At 36.5% G+C, this 22,056-nt stretch overlaps 1 protein-coding gene across 10 annotated transcripts in view; it reads left to right on the forward strand.

The window, feature by feature from the left end:
- The window catches only part of RALGPS2 (Ral GEF with PH domain and SH3 binding motif 2), a 127,898-nt gene that overhangs the window by 46,327 nt on the left and 59,515 nt on the right, over positions 1-22,056 (forward strand). For 9 of the 10 annotated variants that reach the window (XM_075507917.1, XM_075507908.1, XM_075507909.1 and 6 more), the window contains exons 5-8: positions 4,245-4,328; positions 13,242-13,331; positions 16,799-16,891; positions 20,660-20,786. In XM_075507917.1, coding sequence (XP_075364032.1) covers positions 4,245-4,328; positions 13,242-13,331; positions 16,799-16,891; positions 20,660-20,786 — 394 coding nt within the window. The remainder of the gene's footprint in view (positions 1-4,244; positions 4,329-13,241; positions 13,332-16,798; positions 16,892-20,659; positions 20,787-22,056) is intronic. The other variant, XM_075507919.1, reaches the window with a different exon arrangement.

Consider the following 22,056-nt stretch of genomic DNA (forward strand, 5'->3'; position numbering starts at 1 on the left):
GTTGACTGGCAGACTAAGGAAATAATCCTTGTGAATACTTTAGGTTTGAAACTTGTGGTGGAAAAAGTGCAACTCTAGAGGAAGATCAAAGAAGCATGCCTGAACTAGAGTAATGGAATAGGCAGCACAGTCTTAGAGTGAAGAAATTAGTATTTTTATAGAAGTGTAAGAATGGTTTCTGAATTCCAGTTCAGCAAATTAGTGTGCTTTATTGCAATAGTGTGTGCAGAGTCAGGTCCATGCTCGTTAGGACTGTATCATACTTCTCCCGGACCGAATGCATTGAAGGCAAAAACCTTGGTGGCTTCCCTTCTGTTGATGGCATCATCAGGTGGTGGGATGAGCAGTGTCAAGGGCAATGAGTTTAGGTAAGTGGGTTCTAGTGAGGGGGAAGAGGGCTGTGAATGACAGTTTCCCCTGAAGCAGAGTGATCAGGTAATAATGCTGAGAAACTGTGGACAGGCAGCAAGGGAAACTACTTTTAGTTTAGTTTATAGTCAAGAGAAAAAGCTGGCTGTACAGGGGAGAGAGGTCTTGCAAGTGAGATGGAGAAGCATTTCTTACAGTAACTAAAGGGAGGAGAAAAAAGGCTTTTAGAACTCTCAAAAGTCTGTGCCTCTCCTGTGCCTGTCCCTAAACAGCAGTGTAGATGTTGGCTTAAGTTGTTGAAGAATCTGAACTGACAGCACAGGTCCTGGGGGCCTGCGTAACTGTGTCTTGGCACCTCTGCAAAAGGATTTTGATGTGTACCTTTCCAGTCAGAAGTAGGATCTTTTTCTTTGCATCATCCAGTGCTACGTGCTTTCATTCAAGAACGTTGATAGAGCCAGAGGATTCTTAAATTTATTGCCACTAGCAGTTACCAGGACGGCTTTGTCTATTACTTCTGCTTCTGTGCTGAGCTTCAAGCATGTATAGGAGAGGATGTGCCTTTGGCTCTGTCATTTTAGTTGGGACCCCATATACTCTGGAACTCTCTCAGTCCCATACCTATCTTCTCTCCACCATACCCATGTGTTTTCAAATTATCTTAACCCTAAGTCTGTTACAATGTAGTTTTCCTACTCTGTCTCCAGTTGACAACAACTTCTGCCTCCTACCTCCTGTAGTCTGAGTTCATAATCTTTTTCCCCCCTCAAATCTAGGAGTGCAAATCTGCCTGTAACTCTCCCATCTCATTGTATACCTCAACCCCGTGCCTCTGTGTCCTGTTGTACACTCCACAAATGACTGTTTCAGCTTGTGATCTTAGTACAGAGTTCAAAGGTTTTGGGGGAGGAAGAGGAAGGAGAGTTAGTAGAAGAGTGGTTGAGGCAAGTGCTCCATGCAGGTGAAGCTGGGAGCTGCTGTGCCTTTAAAGGGTTCATGTAGACCAGTAGCGTGTGTAACACTGTTTAGGAGTTACTGGGTTGGGGCAAAACATGGTGAGTTTGTAATACTCTTTGAGTGCAAGATCACAGAACGTTGCCTTTATACAACATTTCATCTGTTTAGCTTTAATGGTGGGGAAAATGTTAAAAACCTGCAGTAATGTTGAAGAATATTTTTTGTCTTTTTTTAACTTGGAAGACTTCTCATTTCAGTCAGCGCTGGTGGGTTTTTCTGTATTCTTGGCTGAACTAGAATTTCAGGGTTTTAAACAGTACATGATATGGTCAATAATGTACAATGATGTCTTTACCTTTTTGTGAGACTGCATGAAAACCTATTTCATTCCAAGGTAAGAATGGTAATGTAGAACTCTATGTACAACCTTACAGCCAGCCTCAGGCCCCGGAATACAGAAACAGTCTTAGTCAGGAGAATCTGCTAGGAATGTGTTCCAGGAGCTATTTCTGCTGCCTCATTGTTTAGATTTCCATCTTATTTACCAAAACATTTATTCTCTGCCAGTCGTTGCTTTCTCTTTCCAATCAGATAGGGAAAATCTCAACAAGATTTTTCTGGAGCAGAGGCTTCAGTTGTCTGTCTTATGTCAAAACAGGGAGGCCTCTTCTTTGAAATAATAACAATAAATATATATACACATATATATGGTTCACAGTCTGAGGGATCTTGCATCTGTGCCCAACTGATATTAGACCTCTAATTTTGAGTGTATAAATATAAATTTGACCTTATCATTAATACTGTTACTTAAGTACTGTCTAGAGATTCTTGGTAATGTTTTCTACTTAAAAATTACATTTCTGTTGCTAATCACATCAGTGCCACAAACCTCAGTGCTAGCTAAGCCAGGTCCCCTTCTGATGTTTGTACCATCTAAGCCCTTAGATGTACAGTGCCAGGGCAATGGGTAACTTCTGCCCAGAATCATCATTGGTTTTTTACTCTGTGATGAGAACTGAAATAGTACAAGTACATGCCCTGAATTATTAAGAAATTACCATGCTTTCTCTAAACCTGAGATGGCAACTAATTTTCTTCTGCTGTTAAGGAAGTGTAATCATCAGGTGCCAGTAAGGATGAATCACCTTGTATTCTCCCAAGTGCAGAGCTGTGATTGTTATTCCAATGGAAACTGCAGCAGTGGGAGATGCTGAGGGATAGAGAATGTAAACAAGAGTCTCTTGGATGGCTTCCTTCTCCAATAGCCCGCTCTCCTTTGCAACAGGAGCAACTCAGGGCTGCATGGTTGTCTTGTGCATAGTCATTGAAGTGCAGATAGAAGGAGATGGACGTGTGCGTTCCTATGCTGAACATGCTGGCATTTTCCAGGATAGGTTTTGGTGGCAGAACTTCCTAGTGAATTTTGAAGGAATGGCCCTAAATACAAAGCTGGAGATTGCGTTCTTCCCAGTGCCTGTGGACAGGAGCATCTCGGACTCTTCTCTAACAAATACCAGCACACCACAAACTTCAACAAGTGGAAGAATTCAAGGTCTCTCTTAACTGGCATGAGACTCTTTAGTAGTGTGGGGACATTGGTTGAAAAGACATTAAGAAGTTCCTGATTAAAAAAACCAACCAAACAAACAAAAACCCAAACAAAAACCTTTAGAGCTTAGAATATCCAGATACCAAATTCTTTTAAACTATGGCTGTCTTAAATGGCACAATTATTGGTTACACGTTGAGTCTTTTACCTACGTTATATGGTAGCTGGATGTATAATGTGATTCTGGTTTCAGTAAGTAGTTTTCAATGTGGTGATAAAACTGAGAGTGCTTCAGAGTGGAAGATGTGGAAAGAAAGCATGAATAAATAAAAATGAAAGGCTGTACTTAGCTCTTATGCCACTTCAGTAATTAAGCTGTCTCTGTATTGATTATTTTTCTTGGTAGCACTGTGGAATAGGTTGTGTGCCGTATGCTGTATACATTTGCATCTATTCTGTATGCTATTGTATACGAATAGAAGAGCTCATTTTGGTACATTTAGTTTTTTATTATTTTAATTAGAACTGCTTTATTGAAGTTAAGTGGTAGTAAATAACAAGGAAGATGATGTAGTTGCCCAACTGCTGACTAAGTTTTACAGACAAGTAAGAGGCATTGTAACTTTGTTATAAAGTAATGCTTTTTCAGGCTTTACAAGTAGTTTGTTAGACTGTTGAGGCCTACAGTTTTTAGGGTGACTTAAGTACAGGAACAATGTGATTTATTTTTTTTTATCTTTTAAGCAGGTCCCCTTGCTCCCTGTTACTCCACAAAACTGTTTAAGTGCTGAGTGTTGTTCAACTTCGAATAAAATCAGCTCCTTTGGAAGGAAAAACTGGAAATAATGTTTCTTTTCCTGTTGCTGCAAAAGATTACAATTTTGGTATTTCTTTAACGCAACATGCCAAGTTAAAATAATGGGACATGTCTGGGTTGAGTTAACGAGGTGTATCTTCTCATAGACTTTAAGTATCTTCAGAAAGCAATTAAAAACAAAAGAACATGCTGCTCTCCCTAGCTCAGATCGACATTTAAAGCAGGATTTTCTGTGCTAACAAAACAGATCTTGAATTATTTCACTGGTTTCTAATAAGAACTGAATTAAAAAAAAAAAAGTCCCTAATTCAACAGAAGATGAATTGTAAAAGTCTAATAATTCAAAACAATTCAGAAATGACACTTGTGGAATCTCAGTTTACAGAAGAAATCAGAAAAAGTGTAACTATATATTTATTACTTCAATGTATTATTGCTCTGTTAAGTTATTTTGAAACTCTTAAGATTTGTGTCTCTATATGCTCTTGGCTGTGAACACGTGTTATGCACTGATTTAAAAAAAATGAATTTTCATCCTTGTTCTCCCAGGAGCTGGCAAGCTGTGGCTGGAATAAAAGAGAGAAATACAGTTCTGCACCAAATGCTGTTGCTTTCACCAGAAGATTCAATCACGTGAGTTATTTTTTTTCCAGTGTCCGTTACATGCACATGTTTAAAAAGTCTGGGGAATTAAGTGTTCTGGCACATGACTTCTATTACTGATCACAGCTTATTACTTGAAAACTTAAAGTATCTGCTATAAGGAGTTCTTTATCTTCAGGATATACAGAAAGACCAAAACAATACTGAAGAAATAGCTGTGTTTTTGTTTTAAATAGCAGTTATTGATGAAACAGGAAAGTATTAAGTGGTTTTCTTTCCCCTAAATGCTGGCTGTCCTTTATGTAAAGACAGAATCATAATTACAGGTTAAAGGCTTACCATACAGGATTTCTGGAGTAGTAATTAGATGTAATTTCTTTCTGTGTTAGTTGAGTGCCTTTTGCTCCACATAGATGTTTTTGTTCCTAGAAATATAAGCCTTTTGTCAGTATGGTTACCTTTTTAAGGTGATTCTGGGCAAACTTTAAACATTCCAAACAATTTTACTGTGCAAAACTTGTTCTTTAACTCTGTATTTGGCATAATTTTTCAGGTAGTGTATTTGAGATTTATGGCTTTCTTAAAAATTTCTCTGTGTAATATCAACTTTTAAAATAAGATCAGAATTTTAGCTTTCTCCACAATTAAAACTGTAGGACTCCAGCTATCTAGTTAGTCAACCAAGTCTCAAAACTGTAGTGCTTTTTTTATGTAATGCTGTATTTTGTATTTCAGATTAAGTAATTCTATTACCCTCATCTCTCCTCTTGTAAATGTTTAATAATGTCTCCAACGTACAAGTTCTATTCCAGCCCTGTCTTCTGTACCCAGTCTCAGATCTACAGACATCTTTGTTAATCATCTAAAACTCAGACCAAACCTCTAACCTTTTCAGTTTTGGGGGGTTTTTTTGTTTGGTTGGGTTTTTTGTTTTGTTTTTAATCAATTGTTGTGTACTTTCTCACTTTTTCACTATTGCTCACATTCAGGATATAACCAAATCCTATTCTCATCAACAACACTTAGAATATTTCTTAACCTTCTAATGACTGAAATGCCTGGGCATGGGATTTGGACACCTGCCTGATTCTCCTCTTGACTGAAGAGAAAATGTTAAGCTGCAAACTTCTTGTGACCATACCACCTATTGAAATCTGGGAGTTTGGGGCTTTGGTTTTTTTGTTTGGGTTGTGTGGGGTGTTTTTTTGTTTGGGTTTTGGTTTGGGGGGGTTTTTCTGTTGTTGTTGTTGCATTTATTTAAAATTTTTCTGATCTAGCTTTTGAAGTTGCTCCTTTATTGGACTATATATCCGGCCTGAGGCTACTTTTACACTGATACTTTTTACACTAATATCACAGATATGCCAGTGATTCTTCCAACATTTGCTGTCTTAGAATAGAATAGAATATCTCAGCTGGAAGGGACCTACAACGATCATCTAGTCCAATTGCCTGACTGATTCAGGGCTGACCAAAAGTTAAAGCATGTTGTTAAGGGCATTATCCAAATGCCTCTTTTAAACACTGACAGGCTTGGGGCATCAACCACCTTTCTAGGAAACCTGTTCCTATCTTGTTTATTCATGTAAGTTATCTCTTCAAAGAAACATTTTCTTTTGCTGACTATTCTGAAATGCTCTTGTAGTAAGGTCCATGTTAGGCAGTGTACCTCATCAAGGACCGCACTTCTCATTTGTTATTGTGTAATGTACTAAAGAACTGTGGGAATTGGCTAAACAGAAAGTCAACTTCAGATATATTAAAGAATTGGTAAAATATGCTTAGTAGCAAGAAGGAAGGAGGGGAAACCTTATCATGGGAATAAGCAATCAGCTGTCTGCAAAGTGACTGTGATTACAGAACCACTGTTTTAACATATCTAACCTGTAAAATATGTTAAGGACAGAGAGGAGGAAGGTTTGCCTTGTACAGCTGACCAGAACCAGGAGGAGATACCTGTACTTTAAAAGTAGCTGTTAAAGACCTTAAATGTTGCTAAAATGCTAACTTTATTGTTAAATAGTATTTAGAAAACTTCTGAATACAGTGTTTTTAGATTAACATATAGGAATTTCATCATGCGAACAAAATCCCATTAGTTTATTGTTGTAATCCTATCTTAAGTCTCCCCTTCTTATTCATTCTAATGACTTTTTGGTTTTGTGACCATTTTAGATTTTAATTTTTTTAAAGGATGTTTCTATATTTTACTCTGTGGAACATTTATCAAATCTGCCCACTGGATTATTAATTGATGGGTGATATTCTTGTTTTTGTCCAGTCTTAGTTTTTATAAAAATCCATACAAAACTGGCTATATGCATACAACAAAGGCAATAAGGAGAATAAGATGTTAGAAATACCTGCCTTTTAGTAATACATTTCTTCATAATAGGTGGTAGTCCTGTTTCCCTGGCAAGCATTGCTAGCTGCTAAAGGGAGCCTTACATATTTTCATTACCCCAGAGTGCATGTTAGATAGTTGTTGATAGTCACTGGCTATTAAATCTGTCTTCATTTCCTTTTTCTACTGTGCTTCATTTGTTTCAAGGAACTATTATTTTTGATTGAAAGAGAGGTCAGTCTGAAAGAAATTATAAAACTAGGTGACTCTCAAAGGTCTGTAGTGTCCTTGAGTTTGTTTGATATGTTTCAATGGGCTAAAAGACCTATGTCAGTGTTTAAATTTTTTTAATATGGTAAAGGAGAGCCTTGAATAAAATGCAGCACTCTGGCTGGCTTTCAGCAGTTGTGTATAAAATTTCTTGTACTGTTTCTCTCCCCTCTCTCTTCCCTTTGGCTTTGCATCTGAAGGCCTTGCTAGAAATGATGCAGTTGGAAAGGGACTAAGACTTATTTATGAACTCTGCCTTTCTGTAGCTTATTTTTGGTGAACACCAGAGGAGCAATAAACATACAAACAGAATATATTAGCTTTAAGATTGATGCCGTAGCAGGCAGTCTGTGATTCTCTTTGGATGTCATTGTATAGACATTTCATATAGTGGTATGTACACAACTAAAGCTGCGGATTTTCTTGTCATAAGGTTTAGGTTTGTCATTAAGTCCATTTGTGTGCTTTCTCTGCAGCCATAGAAGTTGGATGTGCCCCTCTGTCAGCTGACAGGTTCCTTCCCTGAGAATATCTTTGCTAATGATTTCTTAAGAGCCTTCCTAGTATCTTGAAGATTTTGTTTTCTGTTGTCTTTAAGCTCCAGTGAAGACCTGTCCATCTGACAGGATCTGTCCCTGGCTTTCATTTCCCTACTGGGTTTCAGGCATTGCATTGGCTGCTACAGAAGATTCCCTTTCTTAGATGCCTGTTCTTGCTGGTTTTGATGTCTAAAAGAAATACATTGCCAGTAATCTGGATTGTCCTTGGGACACCCCTGAAACAAGAACAGTGGCGAAATCTAGAGCGTGTCTTTGCTGTGTCAGTGAGTTTTGTGGAGTCACCAGTGTAATCAAGACAGGCCAGTTTGAGGCTCTTTTCCATTGATTATCTCCGAAGAAATGAAAAAAGGTCTTTTTTTTTTAACAGGCAGCCAGTAAGTACTTGAAGCCATTGCAATTCACCATTAAATCACCTGGAACAGGACAAATAGCTTCTCTTTCTGATTTTTCACATTGTCAGCACCACTACATTGGGATGTTGCAGTGCTTAGGCTGTCTCTTGGACTGTATTTAAAGCCAAAAGATTTGAAGGCATTTCTAGGTGGTCTTTCCTATTTCTTTTTTCTTGTTTGTTTCTCCTCTCTTTAAGGTGTCATTTGAAAAACATTGATCTAGGAGTCCTAATAGCCTGTAAGAGAAACTGGCTTGAAGAGTCAAAGAATAGGTAATAAAGAAGAAACCAGTCCAGCTATTTAACGTATGCTCAGATGCTGGGTTACTTTGCCTCTAACCAATTTTTTAGGAAAACTGCTGCATGCAGCTTTGGTGGCTGACGGACATACCATTTGCAAGAAGTTCTTCCAAGAAGTTTGCATCAGCCTTTATTCTGGGACCAAGGAAAGTCATCAGTCTTACCCTCAAAGTATAGTGGGACTGGAGAGGGGAGGGAAAAGGGGCAAGTATTGTTTCAGTCGCAGGTTCCTATTATTCATGTTAGTACCTCAACTTTTGACTTACTGAGACAGTACTTTGGATAACTTTTGATGTGGTGTGGGCCTATGGTTCCAAATGTGTAATTGTGGAGGACTCATTCATTCCAATAGTAATGTTTAGATTCACCATCCTTTTGAGAGCAGTGAAACCCAAGAACTCCTATGGGAGGCAGTGGCAGCTGGGAATAAGAAGGCACGGTGGAGTAAGCAATTTTCATCTTCCTTGCCTGGTTTGCCTTCTCAGTGTTCAGTTCTTACCCCAGGTGCTTGCTCAGCAGTGTGTAGTTCCTGTTGGGCACCTGCCCCACTTACCTGGGGGTTTCTAGTGCTTAGACCTAAAATAAGTAATCAGGAAAATCATTGCAACTTTTGGCTTTATCAGGCACGAATACTTTTCATCAAACTTCTGTTAATCTTTGAAATTTCACTGGGTTTAAATTATGCATTATGCATCTGTCTCTCTCCTTTTTCCCCCAACTTGCCAAGAGAAAACCATGAACAGCTCTCACTTTGTAAGTAAAGAGAATATTAAATCACTAACAGCTGCTTCACAGCAAATTGATCTGCTGATAGCATTTTGGAAACAGTAATGATTATGTGCAGTTGATTGCAGTCCACTGAGAATGAAGTAGTGTATTTCCAGCATTAGTTATGTGATAATTATATGTGGTGCCTGTAAAAACAGATCGAGTTCAGGGAAGAGAAATCAATTGACTCATTCCATGCCAGGATTCTTTTATTCTTGAAGAATATATTGCTACATGGTGCTCCATAGATCTACACATCTACTATTAAGTATTGGGTTTAAATATGTAATTTCTTTTACATAATTTTTTTTAAAACTCTGATCTCTGCCTTTTCAGCTTTCTTCTGAAAGTTAGTTGTATACTTGCATACTACCATTGTAACTGGTAAATTTGTCAGAGTGCAAAATTGTCAAGTTACTAAACCATTGTTCTTTACCTTTTGAAAATTAAGTGTTTATCACAAATTTCAAACAAACAAGAGGTGTGTAGTTCTTGAAGATTGCTGTTAGGCATTGATATGAAAACATTTCATAGTTTATGTAAAGGTAACACTTGCTCTCCTGGTTATAAGATTATCTGTATTAAAAACCTCTTTCTTCAGTTTTTTTATCTAAATGGGCGTAGAACTGTGCTGCCACAGAGCTTAAAATATTAGAGAAACTTGTCAACTAGATTCAATACCTTGGAACAATTTTAAAGCAAAAGATCCCACTTGAAAGGCAAAGTTTATGTTTTACTAACTGTGAAACTGTGTTTGGGTTGGGTGTTTTGGTGTGTTGTGTTGGGTTTTTTTGTTTGTTTAACCAAATGCAAACATTATATAGGAGAGGAAGTCTGTCTTGAATATTGTAGTGTTGCTGAGTTGCAGTAAAGTGTGATAGTCACATTTTACTAGGATTATCAAATTAAAAAAATGGGGTGGGGAAGAGGTTAGTGTGCTTCCTTTGGAAACAAAACAAAAAAAGACAGGGATTCTACCTTAACTGTAATGATGCAAGGTCAGTACTGTCTGTTTTACATTTGCTTTTTGTGTAGCATATCAGAACGTTTTTAACAGATATTTGGAAGAACGATCCAAAAACTCCATTAAAGAGAGAGTCTTGATTTTGCCTATCTACTAATTAGCACAGAAAGCACAATTAGTTTTGGAACCAACAACTGTGAACTTAAAAGCACCAATATAACAAAATTAGTATTTCAGATAAGGTAAACACGGGATCATTTAAAAAGCGTAAGCTGTGATACAAGAAAAGATACGTTCAAAAGTTAAGCATGTTTTTCTAGGTTGATGTTAATAGGGAAGAATATAAATACACAAATACATGTCAAGGGTTAAATGCTGTCTTGAACTGGTATCAAAGGCATTGATGCCCAAAGGCTGTGGGTCATCTAACAGATTGATATTGGTGGGACAGTGTGAGAAATAATAACCACATTTAAATGCAGTGAGAAAGGACTGGAAGCAAAATAACCACAAAATGTGTAGGAACAAATATGTATGATTTATGTGAAGAACAAACCTGGATAAAACAAAAAAGTGGCCTATTGAAACAAAAAGGGTTACTTAAATTGTTTCTTTTTCAATATTTGGAATACCTTAGATTGTGGTGCTGTCTAAAGATACCAGTGAATGGAGTAGAGCAGCCAAAAATGAATGTTAATGCCAGTAAAAACACATCAGAGAAGAGTGGAGGCGGTTGGATTGAAATGGTTAAGTGTGTTTTTAATTCTTTATCGTCTGCTTACTCTGTCACTGAATGGACTGGATTGCTCTATGCTTCGAAGAAAGTTTTCCGTTTTGTTTTGGTTTGTTTTTCCTGTAAGAGCTTGGAAGTGTTCAGACTGTCTAGCTGGGACTGGGATGGAAACCAGGCTTCCTTGAGTAAACAAGAGTACTTGTGTGACACAGTGCTTGTGTCACTGTGATACTAATAAACTTTCCTTCAAGTCAGGGCCAACATAGTAAGTTGTTTGTTGTTTCATCCTTATGAAAATGATTGATCATTGCTCTGTATTTTGAGCAAATGTTGCATAGTCTGGCCTACCACAAGTGGTCTCCTATTTCATTGATGCTCTGTTAACTTGAGACCAAAGAGATTTGGGATTTTAATGCACAGCAATTATGTGTGTTGCCCCTACCTGATTCTTTATGATACAAAAATCTATGTTAAAATTTAAAATTTCCTTGATCTTCAAAGGGAAGGCATCTCCTTAGAAACTTGCTCATCAGTCAAGGGAAAAGTTTTTTTCTCTCAAGCTGTGTAACTACAGCAGAACATCAAACTGAGGTTTAACTTTTTTTAACAACATTTTGAAGTACTGTCAAATACTTTAGAATTTATGTGTTCAGTACTTATGTATTTTATAGTAATGCTGTTTGCACAGAACCATTTTTTGTATTTGTCAGGGTAACACAGTTTATCTGGAGATACTTTGCTTAAAGAAAAAAACCCAAACAACCCCAAACAATAAAACAGAAAGGAAAAAGAAAACTAAGCTCCATGGCTAATTCTTTCCTGGCTAACACAGCCTTACACAAACAGATCAAAGGAAAGCAGTTGTTATGCAAGATGTTTGTGGGGTTTTTTCATGGCTTTTTTGTAATTTTTCCATTTTCCGGTTCCAAACAGCTGTTGTGTTTTGACATCCCAGTTCTCATCAGATCACTGTAACTTCACTGAAAATGTAATCATTTTGGAGGTGTGGATCTTCTCATGCTATGCTGTATAAAGACCTGTCATACTGTACAAAGTGAAACAGGATAAACAGGATATTTCATTTTAATTGAAATTTTGGGCAGGAACGTGGACACGTATGCAATGTTAGTTTATGAGAAGTAGTTTAGCATCACTCAAAAAAAATCAAAGCAGCATGACAGGTTGAAAGATGTTTGTGTATGAGAGCATACATTTCTTCATACATTTCTTTCAGTAGTTTTGTAAATAGCAGTCACTCTGTATCTTGCTAATCATTCATTTTTTCATAACTTATAGTGAATACATGAATAAAAGCTGCAGTATTTGTTACCATTTGCTAATTCTTTGCTACTGTTTTATTACAGTTATGAAGGTAACTTCATTTATTTTCTATCATTCTTATTTGTGCTAAAGTGTATGAGGGCAGAGGGCATGGGAGGAGCAGAGGAGAGAAAAGATTAGAATTTAGACATGTTAACAAAACATTTTCAAAGCATAGCTTTTATGGTCATTCATGTAACTACGAAATGCAGCAACCATCCTTCATACCATACTGAATATAACAGTGATTTTTATACAACAGTGAACTTAGTCCTACAAAACTTAACAAATGAGTATGGTAGTGTGCTGTATATTAGCAGGTAACTGGTGTAGCCAGCAATAAGAGTACAAAATATAAACTCTAGGTTATAGCAGAGGCTTCCTACCTTATGTTCCAATTTTGTTCAGACGGTATTTTTCTGATTATTATTTTTATTCTGAGGTGTTGAGAATTTGGAAATGTCAGTGAACTGTAGTTGAAGCTGTTCAGCTCGCTTGAGAATTGGGTAGCGCAGCTTTGAAGCTGTGGAGAAGTAAAACCAAAGGATATAACTCAATTTTAGTTTTTGTATTCCTTAATTTTGTAGACTCTTGTAATAAAATTTCATCATGATTTTATTTTCTTGGGAGAACTTTGTTTCAAGTTTGAGAGTTTTGCCATTTGCTTTGTGTCTGTGAGATCTCATCCTCAAACTTAGCCTGAAAACGAGTGTCTCTGCATAGATTGCACGTAACTGATTGTGCTGAGTTTTGTTGAGATGTGCTGGCGGCAGAAGGGTTTTCCACATTAGAAAAACAGATCTCAATGTCTTTGTACGCAACTAACTGATGTGACAGATTTTACAAAGACAAATTCTAGCCACCCACACACTTACTGAGAAAAGCAGGCACCAGAACGTGCGCTCCCCAACAAAATACTGGAGTGCATGGTTACCGGTTATGAAATGGGGAAGGTGACAAGAGTAACAAGATAAAAGATTCAATTCTAAATATAAGTTGGATTTATAAATTTGATTTAAGCAACTGCTTGACCATGTAATGGTGGAAGGTATCTTGGGTAAGAATGAGCAGAATAACAGAGCAAAACACTTTGAAGAAAGTTTTTTATTAGTATCTGGGTTATATTCATTGGGTTTTTATAGTAGAAGCATTTGCATCTTCTAGTATGTATTCAACTTTATAGATGGAAGTTGAATACTGTGAAACTTTTAATGTATTACTCATGAAATAAAAATATTAAAAGTGTAATGTTGAAGCCGTGTACTTTAAAAAGGCAAATTTTCTTCTTTTTAGGTAAGCTTCTGGGTGGTTAGAGAGATTCTGCATGCACAAACTTTAAAAATAAGAGCTGAGGTTTTGAGCCACTATATTAAAACTGCGAAGGTAAGAATTTGGACTGGGGCAGGGGGGTTGTGGGATTCACCATGATGAAAGTTCTTATACTTAAGTTGGCCAGTTCAAAAATACACATGGGTAAATATTTATCTGATACCTGATTTAGCTGTGGTTGTATCTGTTGACATGAATAGCTGTTTGGTTTCTGCATATAACAAAGTTGTCAGAAATAGTGCCAGACCAAAGTCCTGAAATGGCAGCCTTTGTTTACAAAAAAAAATAGCTTAACTAAAAAAATGCAAATATGCCTTATTTCAAATATTGTTTATTAGATAATATAATTTACTGGATGTGTTTTCTAATGTTGGTTAAACCAAAATGCTGTGTGTAGAATCAGTTCAAACAGCATCAGTCAGAACAGAAATTGTTTGCTTTTACTATTGGAAGAAAAGGATCTGTTGTCTCTTATTCCAATTGTGGCATGAATAACATCAACTTAATAAATATTGTTTCAAAAACATACCTGAACTCAAAAAACATTTTAGAGCTCTCATCCTGTGATATCTTCCTGAAAGCCTTTTGGACTGACATTCATAAGAAAAGGGTCAACATTATGTGTAGATGAACCAGAGTCCTGGCCTTTCAAACAGGATGAAACTGCTTCATTGTAGTGTGAAGAGAGGGATGTTTTTTCACGTTTTTGCTGTCAGATGGTGGCTGATTGTTACTACAGCTAACTTCTGTGGCCACCTCAGGTTACCTGCAAAAAAAGTTGTAAAATTTTTGTTAATTACCTTGGTATTCATTTTGCAAATGCATTCTTTGTTTTGATATGCACATTTTTAATGAAGTAATATTTTACTTTTACGGGATTTGACTATAAATTTTGGGCAAAGCAAGCTAATTTTGTAAGATTCCACAGGCTTTGCTCAACAATCATGCTGTAGTCATAAACTGTTAAGAATCTCTCTTAAATATCCTTTGATATCTGGTGAGTTAATGTATCTTCATCTCATGTATTTTTAAAAATCAGTTCTTGTTTTTTTTGTTTGAAATACAAACATACAAAAATTTGCCTCATGATCCATGTCGCTCCATAGAAGGGGGAAGGTTCACCTGCATGGTCATAATGCAGAACCAATCTTGGAAGCTAATTGGGGTCAGGTTTGGTTAGTACTTGGAGGGGACTTGGCCAGTGCTGGGTGCTGTAGGCTCTGCTTTGGGCCCAGCACCCTGCCTGATCTCATCAGTGGACTGCAGACAGCGGCATCTATTGAAGTGCTGCTGGTTTTGAGACAGTTATGTGCTCTGACAGTTAGCTGAGCTTTGCTTACCTATGAGTTGTAAAAATCACAATTACAGAAAGCCAGAAACTATATATGGGGCTTTCTTTATATCTGTTAATTTACTTACTGTATCTCTTACCTTGGCTTTGCTTACATGTGGCTGCTAACATGAAGTTACTGCAGTAGGATTTGAAGGATTTTCTGTTTACACCAAAGCTATTATCAAAGCAGCTTGGTGCCAGAGGTCATGCTAATTAACTTTTCTTCAGATAAGCTTTAAATCCACTCTACAGTGAATTCTTTGTGCTGACAACTACCTATCTATTGTATAGGTAGCAGTACTTTAATGGTATGTCATGCTATATTGCTTTATGCATGAACTAATTGGACTTAAAAGTTGCGTTCCCCTGAAGTTCCCAGACTATCCTGATTGGCTATGACTTCTGTTTCCATCCTGGCAGCAGCTAGGAAAGCCCTTTTTTTTTTCATTTTTAATCAGCTACACTGTCCTTTGGGAAAGTGAACTTTACCACCTTGTTTGGGGATGCATGGGGAGTGGGGAAGGGTTATTGTGTAAGTGCAGGGACAAACACCAGCAGTACTATTTGGAATTATAGTAGGACTATGGTATATGACAAATATCCACCCCTCACACCACAAAATATTGATTGCCTGTTACACACAGTTACTGAAGAATCCTCCCAAAAGAGGATTAGAAGAGCGAAACACTTCTTCAGTAAGTGTGGAATGACTCTCATTTGTCAGTAGACATGCTGGAACTGTAGGGTTCTGGGCACCCAGACTGAAATTGCTACTAGGGTGACCTGACAGTAAGCATTAAATGTGGCATTTCTGAGTAATACCTCTGAGGACTTCATTCTATGAAAGGCTGTTAGTTTTCTGGCAGTGTGTTAAGTGGAGAGAGAATCATTTGTCCTGCTCCAAAACTATTAGCTGGAAAACCATCCTTGCAGTGTCACTTTCATCCTTCCAGATATAAGGTCTCCTCTGATATTTAGCATTTATTCAGAATAAAGTTAGTCTAACTTGTTTGTCCTGTTGTCTCATGAAAGGTGTCCTAATCAAGGAAACTTGGGTAAGCTGAGTTTCAAGGAGGAAAGACGACTTCTACTATTTCTTGAATAGCAAGGGTTCCTTATATTATTGTATTATGTTTCTGGCTGGAACCCTAACCTACCTTGGTGAATTTTCCAAATGGGCTAAACAGGATTTGCAGTACTGTGATGATTTGCAGTACTGTGATTGAGTATCCGTTTCTCTTTATCAAAGTCTTTTTGTTAGGGGTAAAACCTCAGTTTTTGTGCACTCCACCAAAAATTCCTGAATGTAGTTCAGATCTCTGGGTGCTCATAGCTATCAGAATAATTGATATTGCAGAAGAGCTTAAAGAATAGCACTTTCTTATGGATCATTTTTAAGCTTTCATGACAGTAGTACCAGTAGTTAATTGGCCAAGGCAGATTGATGGTTTTGGAGACAGAGGGAAAGAAAAAAAAGAGGGGGGGGAAATTCCAAATATGTAAGAAAATGCACTTATGTGCAGTGTTTTGTAGAGAGTTTTTAAGAAAATTCTTTTACCCTTATGTTCTGTGTTCAATTTTGATTTCATTGTTCCGTTCCACTAGTTAGTTTTAGTTGTCATACCCCAGAAATTGTCTTTCCGTGAGAGAAGTACTCCAGGTATGTGGCTTTTGAAATTTACCTGCTTGATTTCATCTTGCAACAATATTTTTTGGATGCTTCGGTGCAACCTTGGTAGCTACATAAACCTGCGGTGTGAAATGCATTTACAATATTAAATACTGCCATGATTACATCATTCACAACTGGGTTATCCTTTTTGGCACGTTATGTTTCAAAATTCTGTTGAATGCTATGAAAGGAATTTGTTGGGTTTGAATGTCAGAAAATTTCTGGCACTTCTGTTATATGTCCCAAGATGTATGCATATATAGATTTTTTTTTTTTAAGGGCACTCTCTAGACTATGAAACAGCTAGTATAGTCTAATCCAAAACTGTATAGATGCAGTAATGAAAAATTAGGAGTTGCCGTAAAAGTGGTCTGGGTGCGCAGCAGTTCACTGTAATAAACTCTTCATTTTAGAACATGCAAGATTTCTTCATTTTAGATTGTTACTTATTCTATATTCATTATTGACAGCACTTGGAATGTTGTTTATTGTTATTGTATATATTTTTGTCCTCAGAAACTGTATGAGCTGAATAATCTACATGCTCTTATGGCAGTTGTGTCAGGCCTACAGAGTGCTCCAATCTTCAGGCTGACTAAAACGTGGGCGGTAAGTGAGCAGCAGGGCAATGGGGGGATTTTAATTCATTCTTAGGAGAATACAACATTCTGTAGCTTGTTTTCAAGGATGCAATAATTATTAGAGTTACTTTTAATCTTCTTGTACCAGGTACATAATGTTTCTAGTGCCTCTTAAGTCTATGGTTTCCTGTTGAGGTTTTTTTCCATTCTGGCATAGAAATGTTTTCCTTTGAAAAATAGTTCCCTGCAGATTCTGCTAAATGCAGAGGCTTCTAATTTGACCAGAAGCTATTTTGTATTTAGTTGCTGGAAAATTATGAATGCCAAAGTGGGTCATACTTCAATCGTTTAGGGGTTTTAACTGTTGGAATTTTTTTTGCTATGGAGAGCAGATGTCAAGAAACTCTTGATTCAGTTTCCATAAAGAGATTTGTAGTTTCTCTGACTGATAACTACATCTAGCATTTTTCTCTGAGTTCTCAGAATTATTTTCATAGTTATAACAACTGCATTACACAGTATATTTGTAGGTCTGCTTTTGTGCAGTTATGAAAGAATGGCTTTCTTTGCAAACATTTTTATTTCACATCTGTTTTCTGACTGGAATTAATATTGTTTTTGTGTAGTTATATCCTTGATCAGAAGAACATTAGGAATGACTTTTACTCATTGATACCTCAGAGCTGAGAAAACACTGTGCTTAATTCAGCCATCCATTGTGTAGTTATCCAGCTGTGTAAAAAGATGAACTGTGACATTTTCAAGTGTGATAGAAATTATCAGGTGACTGAAATACTCCTGCATGAGAGATCCATATAAATAGATCATTAAAAAGAGCTAAAAACTTTCACTGAAGACATGTCAACACATCCTCGCATGTTACGAAAAGTTTTTCTTTGTCTGATAACTGAATGATAATGTTCAGTTGATAAATGTTACCAAAATTGAATAGAATTCACTCCTGCCGAGATACTAGTCTAGAATTCTGGGCACATCTTGCAAATGCACAATTAAGGAAGACCTTGTTGCAAAATACCAAAGATCTGTCTAAGGAAATCTTAATGATGTTAACATTTCAAAGTGATCTCAAGAATTTCTGGTTTTCTGCTTTTGTCATGTTGATGAATTGATGCCTCAACAGTTTTACATAACTGTGATGCCAAATTGATTTTTTTTTTTGCACATGACTCAAATTTCAATTATAACCATATATTAATATAACCATATTTTAATATAACCATATTAGTTACTACCATAATTATGCCATTCAGAACTGGGAGTCCCCAGTTTCTTTTCCTGCTTAGTCAACCAGAAGTCCTAGTTTGCACTTATGAGGATTATTTGTGTGCTGTTGGCTTATGTATCAGTTTTTAAAGTTTTGCCCCCCTTCCAGCCTCTGAAATGCTAGGTAACTTCTCCCACATTTCTGCAGGTGTTTAATTTCTCATACAATCCCAAGCGAGTCTATGCTTTTCATCAGCTTATATAAGCCTTTGCAAATTCAAGTTGCAGGATAGCTCCTAGCAATGTGCACTGCAAACTGATTTAGATGTCTTTAGCTTGGAAGTTCAGTTTATAAAATCTTGAAGTAATTCTAAGCCTTTGGCTTTCTGTATCTTAAAAGTGAGGAAAGGCATGTGAAAAGGCACACCAAGCCATTATTTGAGTCACCAAGTCATTTGAGTAAGTTATACAGTAACCTTCCAAAATCTTCAGTAAGGAAGGATTTCTTCTCCATTTCTGAGATGGTTTGTAGCAACCCGCGATCAACCTGACTTATAAAGTCAAGAAAATAGCCGCAAGTATATTCACTCCCTTAAAAAAAAAAAATAGTCGCCTTATATGGTTGGAATCTAGAGTTGAAAGGAGCCATTAAATATTTGCTTGGTAATCTAATGTTCCTAAAAAAGATGGAATTCATGTCTCCTGATGGTATGTCTGAATATGTCTGAAATTTGTCTCACTCATTGCCTGCCCACTCTCTGAACTGTGGAGAATAATAAATGCTTCTACTGTGTGATTTGCCCCGTTCAAAACTTTAAAAGAATTATGAACCTTTCCAAGAAAGTACTTGAAAAGAATAGAATTTTCTACTTCTCTCCATTTAATGTAAAGGAATCTAGATGACCAGCTAGGGCTTGGCAATGTAAGCAAAAAATCATTAGACATCTGAAGTTCTGTCTTCTGTATCTGTTAGTCTTGTCTTACCTTCCAGTCTGCAAAACTATAGAAGTCTTCCAGACAACAAATGGTGGCAGAATGTTTTAGAATATTATTAAAGGCAAGCTAATCTAGGTTGATTAAACTTGAACCAACTTTGAGGAGATAAACTTCAAAAGATACATGTCATGTTCCGGTGGTTGGAAAGAAGTCATGCCTGTCTACTGTTTCTTTATCCTGGAATTGGCAGATGTCTGCAGTTTTAATGAACATGAGATGCTGTTCATCTGAATATTGGAACCAAAGCTAAAAATGTAAAGGAATTGCTGGAATGTCAGAGATCAGTATGTCTTCGGAAACAATTGACTTTTAAAAAGTGACTTTCTTCTGAAAGCCAGTGTTCAGTTTGGTGGTGTGTTAGCTATCCTAATGAAGACTAGAATATAGGAAATGTAAGTAAAAAGAGCAGTTGTTATAGTGAATTTACAGAAGGGACATTTCATTTCAGTCATGTTCACATAGGTTGGTCTTTAACTGAAAGAGAAAAAGGAATATGCATAAAAATTTAGCTATCTGACCCTTATAATTTTTGCACTATTGAGTATCTTATAGGCAAAAATTGTGACTGGGACTAGAACATAGATTCTTCTGCCAAAATGTTCAGTGGGAACTTCTTATGCCCTTCTTTATATTCTGGCTCTGAATTGAAATTAAGCCTTTAATGTGGTTTTGCAGCGGTAGTTCAGCTAGATGTTTTAAAAATATCTTAACTTACTTTCCCAATCTTACAAAGAAGGCCTAGTTGCTGTTAATTCGGGGGGGGGGGGGGGGGGGGGGGGAGGGGGGGCATGGACAATGAAGGAGATGCATGACTTTTAAGTTTTGTATTCAAAGTGGTCATTCCTGTAATATTAAGAGCCAGTAAAATTGCTAGTTGGCAGAACAATATACACAGCCTGTATTCAGGTTCATAATGCCTTCTGTAGACAAAAATGGATGAAATCCTTATTCTTTTCCAGACCTTCAAGTACGTGGATATGTGTATAACTGCATTCATTGTTTTTAAAATTGTAGTTTAGTTAAAGATATTTGTCAGATATTAATGGTATTGTTTTAGTCTTTGGAAAAGAATTTGTTAGGATAGCTCTCAATTCAAGAATCAGAACATATTTTGGAAATTGGGTTTTTGTGAAGCTGGATTAGTATAAAATTTCTCAGTATATCTGACAAAGAAATGTTAAATTATGAATAATTAGAGTGAATAAACTACTGTTTTGAAATGCTGTAGAAGTGGACAGCATGTGAAAGTGTGATGTGTTTTAGCTAGATTAGTCTTTTGAAGACTTGGATTATTTCAGAAGGACCCTCCAGACACCAAAGTGGCTAATTTTTTAAAAGGATAGTTTAAATTTAACAGCCAAAATAGCTAATTTTCTTTGTAAACTCTCCAAGTACTCATCCTTAAGGAGTAAATGCTGTAATTTTGAAGCAGTTGTATTTGAAAACAAACCAACAACAACAGAAATGGGGGGGGCGGGGGGGGAGGGTGGAAATTCACATTTTTAAAGGGTAAAAGAGAAATCATAATGATCAAACTTAACGCTCATCTGGTTTTGGCGCCTTTTTTTTTTTCTAGTTACTGAGTCGGAAAGATAAAGCCACCTTTGAAAAGCTGGAGTATGTTATGAGTAAAGAAGATAATTACAAAAGGCTTAGAGACTATATCAGCAGCTTGAAGATGACTCCTTGTATTCCCTATTTAGGTAAGCTAAAGTGTTTCTTGTGGGAAACACTAATGACAAACATACTTCTCCAGTAACTACACAAACTAAACACCATCTTTTAAGAAGTCATGAAACTGTTTGAATACTTCAGTAAAGAATCTATAACCACTTGTTGATTCTGGATACTCTGTATATGGCAAGAAATAACTTCACTAGCTTCAGAAAGAAAATACCTATTAAACCTCACAAACACTTCAGGTCTTACATACAGCATCAGTTTTCTAGGAAATTATTTTCCCATATGTTGTATAGATACACTGATTGACTTCTGGAGAAGTATTTAAGCTGTTATGCCTGCTAGCACTCTTAGAGCTAAATACTTGACTGTTACAGTAATGATGGCTTTTAATTTATGAGAGGGTATAAATCACCAACCTCTGTGATAAATAAATGTAGATCTTAGGGTTTGGAACATGCTAAAATCTGGATATATTGTTGCATTTAATTATACTACAGTGACAAGAGAAACTGTGTTGTTATGACTGACTCAGCTTTATGAAATAATTATGAGAAAATGATATTCCTGTGTATTTGAAAACTAGATAAATGTATTTAATATGTATTGTTTTTGTGGCCAAGCTAATCTAGTGTTACCTAATGTCTCATTTAGCTTGTTTAAAGTGATCAGTGTGCTTTTTTTTAAATGTAGCTTTTCTTTGATAGCATAAGATGTTGGTAGTCACATAAAATTAAGGAAGCGTTTACCCAATTTTTTCCTTTTCCGGAAAAAGTAGTTCACATTTTTGCAGATACAAGTTGCTCTTACACCTAAATTCAAGATGACCTCCTGTGGTCACTAAGGCTCATTAAACTGTAATGTCTTTGTTCCTGAAGTTTGATACTTCCTTTATTCAACCGGACTATTAACTTTGTCAAGATTAATAACTTGACAGTCATTTTTACAGTGTGATCTGTGTGTCCATCATGATACTATTTCAGTTGCTTCATAGCTTGATATGAGCGACAATACTATCTTTCATGTTAGAATCTAGAATGATGTCTCTAAAATGCATATATTCAGGTTATGTGAAATTGGTTGAATTTAAATTCTTTATACTTAAATCGAAAAAAAATACTTTATTGTGGAGAAACAATAATAATTTTAATAAGTAGGCATATAGAGTTCCTCATTCTGTCTTCATTTTTTACTACCCTGTTACATCCCTCCCAGAAACATCCATCAGTTCCAGCATGATCTTAACAGCTGTTAATTTCCTGTATTTGCAAGTATTCAGATGTTAGTGACTGT

The sequence above is a fragment of the Mycteria americana genome, chromosome 7, assembly GCF_035582795.1.
Source record: "Mycteria americana isolate JAX WOST 10 ecotype Jacksonville Zoo and Gardens chromosome 7, USCA_MyAme_1.0, whole genome shotgun sequence".
Taxonomy (NCBI): Eukaryota; Metazoa; Chordata; class Aves; order Ciconiiformes; family Ciconiidae; genus Mycteria; species Mycteria americana.